This window comes from Catharus ustulatus, chromosome 16 (assembly GCF_009819885.2).
Source record: "Catharus ustulatus isolate bCatUst1 chromosome 16, bCatUst1.pri.v2, whole genome shotgun sequence".
NCBI classification, from domain to species: domain Eukaryota; kingdom Metazoa; phylum Chordata; class Aves; order Passeriformes; family Turdidae; genus Catharus; species Catharus ustulatus.
The window spans coordinates 12,672,259-12,687,461 of NC_046236.1; the positions used below are offsets into that span (position 1 = coordinate 12,672,259).

A 15,203-nucleotide genomic window follows, 5' to 3' on the forward strand; every position below is an offset into this window, starting at 1 on the left:
ACTGGAATCTGCAGTGCCGTTTAGGTAATTCTGAAATAGAGAAGTGATGCTTCAATTTAAAAAAAAAAAAGAATTTTTAATTAAATCTACTTAACTATCAGTGTGAAACACTCGTTCTTGCCGCTTGAGACTCCTATTCTATTGAATTGTTGAAAGCTAATCATAACTATACATTACAGAATGTTTCGTTTTCCTCTTGGGATGGACTGCAACAGGTTTGCAATCTTTAGTTCAATATTTCCTCCATCCAAATCAAATATATGATTGGCAATTACCCAATAGCTAACTTGCCAATTAGTTATGTGAGCTGTTCAAGGCAAAAAAAAAAAGAAGTTACCCATTGAAATCTTGTCTCCCTGTGACTGTGCATTTAAAAGAAATAAATGTCACTTATTCTAAAAATATGTGGGCTTCCTCACAGAACTTGCTGAGTCCTAAAACAATTTAATTCCATCCCCAATTAAACCTCTAAAAGCACCATCCATCAACCTCAGCTGATATCTGTATTTGCATTCAGGGATTATAATGGAGGTACCTAAAAAGAAGGTTATCTTTTTAATCTCTAGGATGACAAAAATGGGCAGCTTGGGCTCATTTACTTGATGTGTGGAATTTGGGAAGAAAGGCTGATTTAAATACAGTTGCTTCAGTACCCTTCCAATATAAAATCAGATACCATCTTTGATGAAAGTTCAGGAAATCCATTCTGAGAGAATGCTTTATACCATTGTGTGAAAATTCTTAGCTGCTGCAGTATATTTGAAAAATAACCTGCTATTTTAATGAAATATTCACTATGATGCATCAGTCCTTTGCAATCGAGGTTTAGAATGAGGTAGTAAAATGCAATTTAAATTTAATTGTTGTACTTGGTGATTTATGTCATACTTCCAACCACAAAAATTTGAATCTCAAAGATCCAATATTTTGGGTAAAATAGACTTCCTGCAAATCAATACAGTTAAAGTGACTGAATGCTCTAATGTATGTTTGACATTGTTGACAGTTTATGAATAGATCATATACTAACTTCCCCAGCAACTCACCAATGCATTTTAGAAGGTTTACATTCAAAAGAAGATTGATTCAAATATATCTGAGTCCAATCTGACTTTCTGGTACATTTCCCAGGATTTACTGTGTTATAATTCCAAATTCATATGCCATATAATCTATTGAAGTTCATTTCCACAAGAGAATACAACTTGCATCCAGAGCTAGCACATGTATGCATGTATATCAGAAACTCTGAGATTAGAAAACTGAGATAGCAAGACCAAAAGATCCTTTTGAATAGGAAAATCTTTTCCATATTCAACTTGGGCATAAGAAGAAAAGCCATTTTCTCAGGAGGTTGCAGTTATTTGCTGTCAGAGCAGAGCAGCTCGTGCTTGACTGTGCTCACAGCTGAAATTCAGTCTGGTCTTGAACGGGGTTTTGCTGTCCATGGTTGTAGCAATTTCTGTGGATTACTGAAAAGATTCTTCCTGCCTCTAGTTTGGGTTTCCTGCCTTTTTACCATTTTACTTTTGTGTCACACCTTCAATGCCCCAGACAGACCTTCTGGATACTCTTTCCTTGGCTGTCATTGTTCACCCACCTGAAGGTTGCTCATATCTCCTTTCCTAGCAGACACTGAGAGCAAAATCATTTCTGTATGGCTGATCTTCTCCTGCCTCATTTTCCTGGAGAATTCCTCAGAAATCATTCTTTATTTTCTTTATTTTCCCCTCTCAGTTGATCCTAGCTTTAGAAGCATATGAAGAAACAGTAATGTGCCTCATGTTTTGATGGGAGATTGATAAGCCAAAATCAATAGAGGTGTGCTACTTAATAAACCCATTGTGTTTTTCTTTTAAGTTTGAAAAGTGTATCTGAGTCACAACTCTCTTTTCAATATTGAACCTGTAGGGCCAACTGAGCAATGGAAAGGCAGCTGCTCACCTGGTATTTGTTAAGTGATTGAGCTGTATTTGCTCTGAGTTGCTGATTTATGTGCAGGTTGATCTACTTTTAATATTCAATATTAGCTCACATAAAAATGACTTAAAAGTAGAGATGCATAACAAAGACAAATAGTAAAAACCTGCTCTCAGCACTCCTTGCATTTTCCTTCCTCTGGGTGTTCAGGGCCACAGAAACTTGGGTTTTTTTCAGGAAGTGGGCACCTGATTTTTCCTGCAGCTGTTGGTATTCAACATTTCTGGAGAATAAAAGCTGAGATTTGAAGAGGGTAGTTGCAGTGGGTTTTACTGATGAGGGTGATGTGGTACTTCTCTGGAGTACTGTAATGTTCCTCTTCTCCACAGGGTAGAGGTTCTCAAGATCAAATTGTGTCTTTAATTAAAATTTATTAATTCCTGAGGGACAGGACTGTGCGACTGCTTTCAAGATCCTGTAAGACCTTGTAGGAACTGAAAGATCTATTTAATCTGACTTTGCTTTATGTGTTTTACAAATGTAAGCTCTTCAAGGGCTCAGAATCATTAGCTGAGCCTTGTTAATTTGTTTGTTAGAGGGGATGTTTGAGGTCCTTGAGATGGTGTTTTCCAGCTTCTGGAGTCATGTTCACTCACACAATCCTTATGGGATTGGGGGTCCTTGGGTATTTAATGAGTGTCTCTCTACTCCTGGCATTTTTGTTGCCATTCCAAAGCTGTCCAGCCAGGTTGCCTTTTCCCCTCCAGGTCCTGCTGGTAAATTTGTGCCTGAAGGTGACTTTCAGGGAGAATGGAGCATGAGGGAGCTATCAGCTCTCCTGTGCTGGATCTCATCTGCCAGGGCTGAGGACAAGCCCAGGGGAGGGGACAATTGCACCCAGCAATATTTTGTATTTCAATGTCAGCATTAGTCCAGGAAAAACTGTCTGGATGTCGTGAATTTAGTCCTGAGTCTTTATTTTGAGGTCAAATCCATCTAAGCTTTGCATGTACCAAAGAAAGAAAGTGGATGGGCCAAGCCAGCAGTGGAATGAAACTCAGGCAGTTTGGAGGTGCAGAAAATCAAAACTGTGGAGCAAATGGCAAGATAATTTGGGCAAATTCAGTCCTACTTCTTCTTGAGATTTACATAAAAATAAATCTGCAGCATCCTTTTAAGGGCACAAGTCAGGATATTGGCAAGTTTGGTAAGCAGACTTAATGAAAATTTACTGAAGCTGTTAATATACATGTGCCAACAGATTGGCACCTTATCCCTTTGCTCCTTCTTGCAACTCAAAAAGTTCTTTAATTATTATTACTTTTATTTTTAAATCAGCATCACTGAAGAGCCAGAGAGGCTGAAAGTATTAACACATTTAGAAAAAGCAACAGTGTATAGAATAAATGCTTGCTTAATTTCTTTTTGTTTGTTTTTTTTTGGTTTTTTGTTTTTTTTTTTTTTTTTGGTAGGCAGAAAAGTATTCAAGTCAAGAATAATAATTGCAGTATTTTATTATTTTTGATTTTAGGACTCAGTCTTTTAATTAGCATTTTATTCCATTCTTGAAGATTATAAAGCAAAACATGCCTTCCTGGCTTCTAAACCCATGGTTGGCCAAGGTTACCCTCCTGGTGAGCCTTTCCTGTAGTTAATTACTGAGTGCAAGTATCTCATACCTATTAACTGCCCCCTTGTGTCTTCCATCCCTCAGCCAGTTATTTCTTTCCCACAACCCCTCTGAGATGGCTTTCATCTTTTTCCCTGCCAATTTTCCTGTTTCCCTGGGATGCTCTATAACAAACTTCTCCTTGCAGGTCCAGGTTTAAATTCTGCTTTCCATTACAGCTTAAAGCTGTAAATAAAGCCCAGGGTGCAGCCCAGGTTTGATCCTGAGCAGGAGGTGGGAGCAGCTCTGTGCTGCAGAAATGCCAACGTCATCAAAGCTGCCTCTCTGCAAGGAACTTTTTTTCTCTGTGTTTTATTTTCATTTCTGCTTTCAGTGAATATTTAGTGAGCTCTGATTGCATAATTGAATTTGATAAACTGATGGTATGTGATTGATGAGAAAGTCAGGAATAAAAGATTAGAAGATAAAATTACTTCAAGGGTTTAAGTAAATCTTCCAGAGAGCCAGGGTAATTTATAAAGCATGCTATACTCTTTATAAAAATATTCCCATAGGTCTATTAAATTTTAGCTTCTAACAGAACTGGATTGAGTTTTGAGAATCATTTTCATGTAATAACAGTTTGATTGTGATGCTTTAAATGGGAGATAGCTCTGAGTGGGCTACAGCATCACTGGGTTTGGAATACTTGAGTAGGAAATGTAGGGCTGAATGACAGACTTGTGGGCAGCACTTTGTCTTCCAAATGCATCATTTTTTTCTTGGAAAGACATAAGTTAGGAGTGAGTGGATAATTCAGAGTCAGTAATGCAGGAGGTTGTGCTGCTGAGTCTGTAAATCACTGAAAACAAGGACCAACAAATGACTCAGTTTGGTGCAGACACAACTTCCACTGAGCTCTCCGTCGGTGACAAAACTTTGGGAAGGAATAGTGTAGGGAACTCATTCCAGGAGCCTCTGTGCATGAGCAGGTAATTGTTGTTTTCAGGAGACTCAGCACTAATAATTTCACTTTACTAACTGAGCTCTGTTATCTTCCCCTGAGCAGCAGCACTGCTCCCAGCTGCTGCTTTTCCATCTCCAGAGGAAGCCTGACACCTTTAATCTTACCAGGGTAGAACATTTGAAACTCCCCTGGGAGGCTCCCCAAAATACCTTTGACAGGATATAACATTTTCTCTTTTGTTTAGAAATACCTTTGTAAAAATTTGCTTTTCACTCTAGGTAAAATAGCTGTATTTCACAGGAACATCCTCTAACTCCAACTTAATTTTTTTCTATTTAATGTTTAAAATATTGGTTGGTTTTACTAGTTAGGAGACAATGAGAATTGGGATGATTTCACAATAATTGCAGTCATTAAAACAACAACTAAAGAGAAGCTTTGCAGAATTTATTCTCAGTCATGTAATAGTGTGGAGAAGTGTAAAAACTCTCTTTGGCTTGTCTGGGAATATCTGCTAGTTTGGAACTGTTCCAGTTTTCTCATATGTTGAATTGTTGTAGCTTCCTATATAGCCAATTTAGAGAAGATACTGCTGCTCTGCACTTGTCATAAATCAGTTTGTTTGAAAGACAGGTTATTTAAAATGCTAGTGATCAGAAAAGGACCCTACAAAAATACAGTTTTTAATTCAGTTTGTTAGATTGGATTTTGTGTGATAGTTTATGAGCATTGCCTTAAGAATATGTGCTTTTTCTTTCTGCATAAATGACTGTGTTCCTGAAGTTAAATTCTAAAAACTCAGGAGACAATTTGTCAATCCAAATCATCAGATGAGTGGGGAGCTGTGGGTGATATACAGCCCATTGCAGGAGATTTTTGGCACCAGTGGGCCTGGGGCTCCATGGCCATGCTCAGACCCTTCAGTAATGAGTCAGTGCTGCCATGTGCTCTGCAGTCAGAAAAATCCCCTGAGCAAAGTGAAAGGCAAAGGCTTGGAGACTTTCACATCCCCAGGCTGGGCTGTGACCCCCAGTGGAACACCAGGGCACTGGGAACCACCACAGCACCCCTTGCCCAAGCTCCTGGGGCTGTCCTGGGGCTCTCAGTGCCTCTGTGACCTGTGCATTCAAAAATTCCAACCAGCCTTGAACAGCACAGGGGGGCACTTCACTCCAAACTGTAAAAAATAGGTGAAACTCTTTAAATTGCAAGTATAAAAATGCCTGAGCTTGTGTAAAAAGAAGTGTTTAAAGGAAGGTTTGCAGTTTAACTGAACCATTACTTGCACTGGGACATTTGTCTCTCTTGGTTTTTTTTCTGTACTTTATAAAATACAAACACATCCCCTGCACACTTCAAAGAAGAGCTCAGTATTGTCTACTTATTCAGCATTATTAATAGTTTATATTAAATCTCTGACTTTGAATATATCGCCTATGTTTTAGAAATGTAATCATAAAATCCTGGAAGTGTTCCAGGCCAGGTTGGATGGAGCAACCTGGTGTAGCAGAAGGTGTCCCTGCCATGGCAGGGGTTGGAACTGATGAGTTGAAACATCATTTCCACCCAGGCCATTCTGTGTTAGTTTTGGCTATAGAAGGTATTTACACTCTTCTAAAATTAAGCCTATAATTCCTTTACAGTTACAAGTAGAAATTTGCTATCTAAAGTGTGAAAAGCCTTCATCTTCCAGAGGTGACTGGGGTAGATCTCCAGCAGGTGTGGACTCAGAATCAATCTGTATTTGAGCAGAGCTTTGGCAATTTACCCATCAAGAATTTTGCTGCTTGGAATGTTTTATTTGTGATACACAAGAGTTTGAGATTACATGTGACCCTTGCATATTACTGAAGTACCCTAATTCAAAAATCTGTTAGTGGCTTCAGGTAATATAATTTAACACATTTTGGTTGGCAAGAACATAGAAAAATACATTAGACTTGTGAGGTGTTTTTTTTCTAAATTCTTTTCCCTATCAAGAATCTTCATTTACCCTGAGACTTTTCCTGCTGTGATAATCATTTCTATCCAAGATTACTCTTCTGGTTTCTATTCAAGAAATAAAAAAAAAGGAAAAAGCTTTGAGGGGATTTAATTCTCAGAAAGGAGAAGGGGGAAAAAAAGCCAATAGGGCTGTTCACTGCCTGACACAACAGACAGTGTTGGAATTCTCATCTGGAGAAAGAGTAAATATGGACAAAAGCTTATGTGAGTGGGCTAGGACAAAGTTTATCAAGATCTTGGTAATTCAGCCCCTAAAGATAAAGCCTAGTTATTAATGTACCAGCTCAAGCCTTAACTGAATCATGTTGTTTCTTGTTTTACCATGACTGTGTTGAGAAGAAATCAGCTAAATAGCAGTAGTTTCTCCTATATTTTCCTAAATAGCCTCCAAACCCATTTTTTCCTTTGTATTTCAGGGGATGTTGCACCATTCTTCAAGACAGAGCCAGGCTTGCCCCAGCTGCACCTGGAAGGGAACCGGCTGGTCCTTACGTGCCTCGCCGAAGGCAGCTGGCCCTTGGAATTCAAGTGGTTGCACAACGACACTGAAATCACCTCCTACTCCAGTGAATACAAGTAAATAACATCCACATAATCACCTCCTGCAAGTGGAATTGCAACAAACAACCCCAAACCAAACCCCACCCCCTCGTTTTCCCAATGTCTCAAAGAGCTTTGTAGATACAGACACAGGGACTTGGGGGTTTGTTATGAAAGAAGAGTGGGTTTTGTAACCAGATGAGATGAGATTGCTGAAAATGAGACTTGATGCTTCAAAACGTGGGTTCTAACATGGAATTTTTAAGTATCAGAAGTGCCTTTTGCTGGAGATGTAAATTTTCACTGTGTTTGTGATAAACAGGAGACACATTCCTTAGCTAAACGTTACATACGATGTGTGAGCTCATCCTTGAACAGAGCCGAGCTCCTTGGGACTGTGTGTCTCCATCAGATCCAGAGGAATGTGGTCTGCCTTAAATTCCACACAAAACTTTCTGTTTCAATCCTAGGAATTCCAAAACTGAGCTGATAATTTAACAAACTGCCCTTTAATGATTGTGCAGTTTGCCCCCAGGACCTCCTTCCTGCCTCGCTCCCCATCCCACAGACATTCCATCAAACAGGAGAAAAACCCCAGTGTGGCTTATCAGAGCTCATTCCTGCTGATAGGCAGCACATGGCTGGCCAAGTATCAACGTGCCAGACAGCCAAGTTTTGTCTGCTTTTCTCTGATGTGGGAGGATTGACTGGGTTTCCTCCATGCAAACAGAAATTTCCCTACCCTCACGGAAATTTAATTTTTATGCAATTTATTTGGTGCTTTCAAATTTTGTAGAATTTGCCAGACATTGTGAGGGGTGGGTATGTGACAGACAGAGCCCAGGTACAACACCTGTACCTTTTGCAAACCAAGCTAAATGCTGCATTTTTGGGACATAAGGCTTAAGGTAGAGAGAAGTTATGCTCCATCACTACAGATAGAAATTGCAGTGTAAGTTGGTATGCAGATAATGCAGATAATGATCTAAAGTTCTATATTGTTACACAAGGTAATCCATAATTACTTTTCTCAAATATTTTTAAAATTATAACCTAGCCCTAGTTCTGTTGTTGATATTATTTACATGTACAGAGCAGTAGGGGAGAAAATTCCCTTAAATAACCTTTTAAAACTTTTGGGGGTCATTTGGCATTTCAAGTATTTTGCAACTGTTTAAACCCAAGCATTTAGTTCTGTATGAAGTTACCTAGAAATTCAAGATTTGATTTGGATGAGCCCTCTTAGGACTGAGATCTATTAATGGTGGCTGCTTTCAAGCCTTTGGATGTGGATTACGAGCCACATGCACATAAAGAGATTTGTGAATGCTCTCTAGAAAATGAAAAGATCTCTAATAGCACAACAAATCACAGAATGTTTGAGCATGGCTTTGTGCAAATGCCACTTGTTTTGATCAACAACAGCAGAGCCAGTTGTAGTGGCTGGGTAGAAGGAGCAGCCCTTGACCGTGTGAGATGCTGAGAGAGTGGGAGGAAAAATGGGAAAAATGGTGTGGGAGGGCAAACACAGGAACATGGAATGAACAGCAAGCACAGGTTAGAACTGCAGCCCCATAGTGTGCTAGGCACTGGGAGGTGACATTTCATGGTATTAGGAGAAACCTGAGTAAGAACGTGTGACATTTTGAAATAAGACCAGAGTGCTGTGGTATTTCTTAAACAAGTGGGCATCCCAATACAAAATTGGAATTTTACTGTGTATGGCAGTGTAAGTCAGTTATTGGAACACCTGCATGCACATACCTGCAGTCAGTCCCTTGTTTCTTATATTGCATTTAATTTGTTCTTGTGAATGTCAGGTCATGATTGAAACCATATTTATTAATTCTGCATTTTTTATATTTTTATTATTTCTATTTCTTATTAAAAGATCTGGCACAGAGGAAGGTGCTGGTTTATGATAATGAAATAATATTGATAGAAAATGTTAATTTAGAAATTGCATCCCTACTGCTACACCACAGCCAGAGATTAGCTAAACAGGATTTTGATTCTATAGAAATGCAAAGCTTTAAGCTTCCAAAAAAATGGCATAGGTGCATTAGGATGAATGAAAGCAAGGAAAATATATGCTCAGACATAAAAATTCCAGTTGCAAAATTCAACCTTTGACCCCATAACAGTTTGCTGTGCAGTTCTCTTGGGTAAATAGTCTGTTTAAATGCACAAATCTTCCCTGAGTAAGTGACTTCTGCTGCAATTTGAATCATCAATCAAAGATTTTTGGTAATTGATATTACTTAGTGTGTCTCAGTTAAAGTAATGTCTATATGGTAACAGGCTGAAAATACATTATTATAACAGCCCAAGTGAGTAAAGAACTAATTGGAGTCTTTGCATGGTGACACTGGTGACCCTGAGTGAGCAGCTTCTCTTTGTCTAACGAAGCTCGTTGTGTGCTCAGCCTGCCTTTTACAGTGACTGTGCATACACCACTTTGTGTTAAGAATTTATAAAACAAGCTTATAAATTCTTTGTGATCTGAGATCCACGCTATGAAAACAAATCAATGCTGCTGACTGCAGGAGCCATTTTGGTCATGTCTATAAGTTAAGGGACTTTAATGTTCAGGCAGTATCTTTTTTTTCTGTTTTCTTTTTTTCCCCCCTTTGTTTTCTTTTGAATTAAGTTCTGGACCAGGTTTGTCTGTCATATTTGCTTTTGTGGCCTGGAGATATTGATTTATTGGAATTTAAGAAACTAAGGTCATGTCTAAGCAGCCATACACTTTCAACTAAAATCCTTAAACGTATTTGGATTGGACACATTTCAATTTTGCTTCTGTATTTTAAAAGTTAGATCAGTTGATCCATAAGTCTTTTGTTAAAAAGCTTGAGTAGATAAAAAGTAACATGAATATCTAATAAAATACACTTAGCTTTAATTCTGTATCCATAATTAGGACTATTAAATCCCATAGCCTATAGCTTCCCTTCTAACTCTTAGGGCATTTAAAATTAAAATGAGGGTTTAAATTTTAGATTAGGAGTGAACTGTAAGAGTTGGCTGGGATTTCTCCTTAGGTGGCTGATGCCACTCCCTCCTGGAGCTCTTTGCACAGGGGTGATGGAGCACATCAGGCTCAGGGAGACTCCCCTTGAAGCTTCTCTTTTCCACTTGTCACCTCCCATCTCTCTGCAGGAGCTTCCCAATGCCAGGTTCAGCTTGGCTGTGCCATTCAAAATGAGGGAAAAGTCAGGGATGACTTTCCAAAGTCCTTGCAGACATCCCCAGGAACCTCAGGGAGCCTTCCTGGCATCTCTACAATGGGAAGATCTGTCTTCAAAGTTTGAGCACAGACAAATAAAGCAAAATTCTGTCTTGTCACTGTAAGGAATTGTATGAACCTCCGATTTCAGTTCATTCTGGGGAAGAAAGTCTTATTTAGAACTTAGAAAGCCTATTTATATCCCTTCTTGCAGGTCAGAAAACAAGTGGAATGGGAAAAGCACAGCACAAAAAGCAGTATCAAGGCTGTTAGGTCAATAGAAAATTAGGTTTAAAAATAATAATAAGACATATGAGGTGCATAAAGACTGTTTAAAATTGTAAACACAGAATCAGAAATTCCATTAATATTTATCCCTTGCCCAGGTTTGCAATTTTCTAGTTTCAAACAGAATTAACACATGTCCTATCTCTTTTTTCCACTTGTGATATTTAATTCTTCTAATTTTGCTTGCTGTACCTGCACATTATACTCAGTAGGTCCACTGAGAATCCAGCTGCTCTAGGTTTTGGCTGCCTTGGAACTTCCAAGGTAGATGGGATTTTCACTGTAAATTTTTAAGAGATTTTCATTTCTTCAGGCAACATGTTAAGAATGTTTCCTGATGAAACTTTAATAAGTCAGAAAAGAGAACCAAAGTAGGACACTTCTGATCTAATTGATTTGTTTTGTCCTGGTGGTAGCAAAACTAACTCTGCATCACTGTCCTAGTACAGATGAATACTCAGAAAGAGGCCTTTAATTTTGGCTTTATTTAATAGACAAGACATCAGCCAAGTAGGACACTAAATCTTTATGGGAGAAAGAAAGATTACAAATGTATAACTTGGGTAAAAAGAACTGTAAAAATTAATTTCCAGTATTTGTCAGAATCTTCAGTTCTATTTTTTTTTATAATGATGTTTTATAACAATCTTCTGCCTGGCAGAGAAGGAAATTATTTTGTAAGGAGCTAGAGGAGCCTTCTGTCCTATTGATTTCTATCCTCTGCCTTGTATTTTCACCTGTTCTCTCACTGCATTCCCCATGGTGAGGCTTGTCAGACAAGAGGAAACAACATTCCTGCTTCAGAGTCATTATTTGTGTGCTGGGATTGCTGTGACTCCCATAAGAGCAGGGGTTGGAATCTTCCTTTTCTTGCTGGTGCCAAGTGACACAGCAAGGGGAGGGGATGTGCTTGTGGCTCCTGAGGAGGTCACAGAAATCCCAGCTCACCTCCATGGGCAGCCAGGGGCTCCTGGAAATCCCAGGGATGTCTGAGGCTTGCCCACGGTGCTGGGCTGTGCTTTGGTCCCTGTTTGGTGGTGTAACCCATTTGCTGGGGTCTGTTTTGTGATGACACCAAATGTTCTGCTCCCTGATCCTGTTCAGGCATTAAGCTCTGCACATGGGTGTGTACAGTAGGTTTGAGACTAAGAAGAAATGTTTTCTTTTAGTGGAATTAAATTTTGAAGATTAAAATTCAGCAGTTTTCCTTTTCCTTATCTTTCATAAAGACTTTCATTAATCCTGCCATAATATCTCCTGAAGGTGACTGGGGGAATATGTGCTTGTGATTAATGTTTGTTTAATGCAGGATTATCTCTATTATTCATGTGTGTTATTCCCATTAAAACTGTGCCTATCAGCTCATTTTCATGTTGAGCAATCAGATGTAGCTGAATGAGGAAGGTGAGATTAGTGGACTGAGTGTCTGTTTGAAGGGCAGAGCAAACACAGAGCACAGCACACGGTGCCACTTCCAGGATTCCTCTGAGTTCCAGTGGTCACACAGCAGAGCTTTCATTGGAAAGCTTTGATATTTCTTGCAAGTCTTCCTAATACCTACACTTAGTCTTCTTGTGCCTCCTCTAAACTAATCACCTGCTTTGCCTTATGAATGAGGGTAGAGAAAACTAGGGGAAAATATTTAAGGTCGTCTTTCATGTGAATTCTTTATATACTTGTCATTTATCACATGCAGAACTGAAGACTGAAAGGTATTTCATGCATTTCATGTCAGCTGTCTTTCAAAAATCTGTATGTAACAGAAAATATTAAACCAAAGACCTGAGATAACAAAAGAATGCTGTTTGTAAGAAAAAATACAATAAGCATTTAAGACAAAGTGTAAAGCAGGAAGAAGTGTTCTCTAACTGTGCCTTTTTGCCTGCAGGTACATCATCCCAGCTCTGCAGAGGGCTGATGCTGGATCCTACCAGTGCATCGTGAGGAACAGGATGGGGGCACTGCTGCAGAGGAGATCTCAAGTCCAAGTGGCATGTATGTCTGAGTGGGGGCTGTTCTGTGACTCATTAGCTTCTTTTTGGGTAAAAAAACCGATTATTATAAAATTTGTCAGTCTGAACAGGTGAAGCAGCTCAGAGCAGTGCAACACTGTGAGTCTTTGAGCCATGAAAATGAGATTGTTTGGAGATATCTGTAGCATGAGAGAACTGTTGCACCTTATAGAATTAAGGAAGGCCATGCACAAAACTATCAAAACTATGAAAAACAACAACAACAAAAACAAAATCTAGAGAAAAGCAGCAGCATCTGAAAGGGAATGGGATGTGAGGATAGCACCGAGAAGATTTCACATCACAGTCCTTGTGGTACAAAATCAGCAGTTTTACAACAAAACTTTAAAATTCTGTTCTCAACACCTTTCTGAAGCAAATTCCCCCAATGTTTGCCCTGCTTCAGTTTGGACTTTGCAGAATTTTTGAAATCCAGCAGCTGTTTGGAAAGGTTAAGTTAGTTTTCTCAGGTGTTTGTGCTAAGGAACGTGACATAAGAAATGATCACATACTCTTGATTTCCTTTTTTTCAGTTAACATATAGAAAATGTAATTCAAGGAACTTTTTTGGAAATAATAATAAAATTAGGCCTAATTCTTCTTCCAAAGTGAAAGTATAAAATAAATTTAAAGAGACAGATGTGCTGTGCCTAAGAAATCTCATACATGGATCAAATTTTTCCTCATCATTGTTAGTAACTGGAAATTCAGTAATAGTGAATGTCACTTGATAAGCAGAATTTAGAGAAATTGAATTATTTATTACATACCCAATTTGAAGGAACTCATTCAAGTTAATCAGTATGTCAATGAGGGAAATTACATGGAATTTCCTGTGTTTTAAAATAAAACCAGTTGCAAATGGTTTTGTGTAAGCTTTGGTATCGTGTTCATCAGTTCACTGCATTACAGTAGATTTTGTTATCTGTAATGTCAGTAATATCAGTAATTTGATGTTTGGGCTCCCTATTGTTTCAGAGCTGCTGGGAGCTGAAGTAAAAATAAACTGCTGCTAAAATGGGGTTTTCCTTCCCTGACCCCTGCCAGCCCTTGTGCCCCTGCTGGCTCACTCTGACCTGCCTCAGACCCTTGCAAGTATTTTTCCAAACACTCCTCAGCAGTTTTAGTGAATTCTGTCAGGTCAGAGAGGATCTGAAAGCTGCTGTGAGTGAACATAACTCTGAGTGAGGTGTAGGGTGAGCAGGTTTAGCAGGGGAAGGGAAGGTGAGATGCCTCTCCTTGTGCAGCACTGAGCCTCTGCAGGAGCCTCTGGAGCTGCAGCTCCAGCTCTGCTTCCAGGGGACAAAGTGGGAAAAAAGTGCCCGTTTCCACCTGCACCCCACTAATCATCCCCACTCCTGCACTGCACTCCCCTTTGGGCTCAGCAGGAAAATGTGTTTGAGCAGCTGTGGGCTGGGAGACTTCTCCAGCATTTCTCAAAGAGCAACAGTTCTTTTGTTGGGCTGATAAAGTTCTGTCCCAGCTCCTCCCTGTCCAGCTCCCTGCCCAGCTGTGCAAGCTGTTGGACTGGCACAGTGCAGCAGCAATTCCTGAGGAAGTCCTGGTGGGAACAAGATGAGAAGGAGACACAGGAATGCTTTTCCTTGATGCTGCTGCTGAAGAATTGTGTGCCCTGAAATGACAGCTTTATTCCCCTCTGAGGGTGGGGAAGGTTTTCTATGAAGAGTTTTGTCTCTCTGTGTTTGGCTGTTCCGGAGAGAGTAACAAGTGTAATTGTTTGCTTTTCTTCAGTTTTAGTTTTCTCTCCATTTAATTTTTAGACCTGCATTGCTGAACAAGGCTAAAAGGTTCTCTGTTAAATCTATCTGAATGAAGCAGTCTATGTATTAATTAATTTATTCATTTGTTTTCACTGATAAAGACACTGAGGCAAAGCACAGCAGATCCTGTGTGACTTGGGAGACCTTTGGTCTTGAGCCTTGGTGATATAAATGGCTTCTGTAGTGAAATTGCCAGTCAGATTTGCACTTTATTCCTGCAGATTAAAGTATTCTACAGGTTTTAAATATTCTCCTTCTCCTTCACTCAGGGTAGCTACTGATGCCATGTGATTGTTGTCTTTAAATGGTTTTGATTTAAATTAATTGATTTAAGCTGTGTGGATGTAGTGAAGTTCCTGATATTTCATCATACATTGCTTTTGATATTCTTCAAAATACCGGAAGGCAACGTTCCAAGGGGCTCCTAAAAACATCTTAGCCACTCATCAAAACTTATGGGGAATTAAATCTTAGTCTTTTAACTCAGAAGGATTCACAAGAAATGCTATTTTTGCCAGTGAGTAGAGGATGCTTCCCAATACACTTCAAGTCAAGATCTCTAGTGAAAAATTGAAAAGTGTAATTATAATGGCACTGAGAAAGATCTGAGGTGTTTTCCATGTCCTAGATGTCTGAAGTAGCAGAGAACTTGTTAAATAATTTAAAAAATATTCTCAACACATGCTAACATATTACTTAACTGAATGGGAACAGATATTTGTGAGAGAACTGCTGAGTAAATCTTAATTACAGGATGGGCTTAAAAACTCCTGGATTGTGAAAACTAAAATAATGATACAACAGTGAAGTTAATTAGATCCACCTCCACAGTTTGAAATCTCTTTTCAAGTAG

The 15,203-nt window shown here is 39.1% G+C and overlaps 1 protein-coding gene across 4 annotated transcripts in view; it reads left to right on the forward strand.

Moving 5' to 3' along the window:
* SDK1 (sidekick cell adhesion molecule 1) overlaps positions 1-15,203 on the forward strand; it is a 388,639-nt gene that overhangs the window by 103,066 nt on the left and 270,370 nt on the right. For all 4 annotated transcript variants that reach the window (XM_033074164.2, XM_033074168.2, XM_033074167.2 and 1 more), the window contains 2 exons: positions 6,917-7,076; positions 12,446-12,552. In XM_033074164.2, the coding sequence (XP_032930055.1) occupies positions 6,917-7,076; positions 12,446-12,552 (267 nt within the window). The remainder of the gene's footprint in view (positions 1-6,916; positions 7,077-12,445; positions 12,553-15,203) is intronic.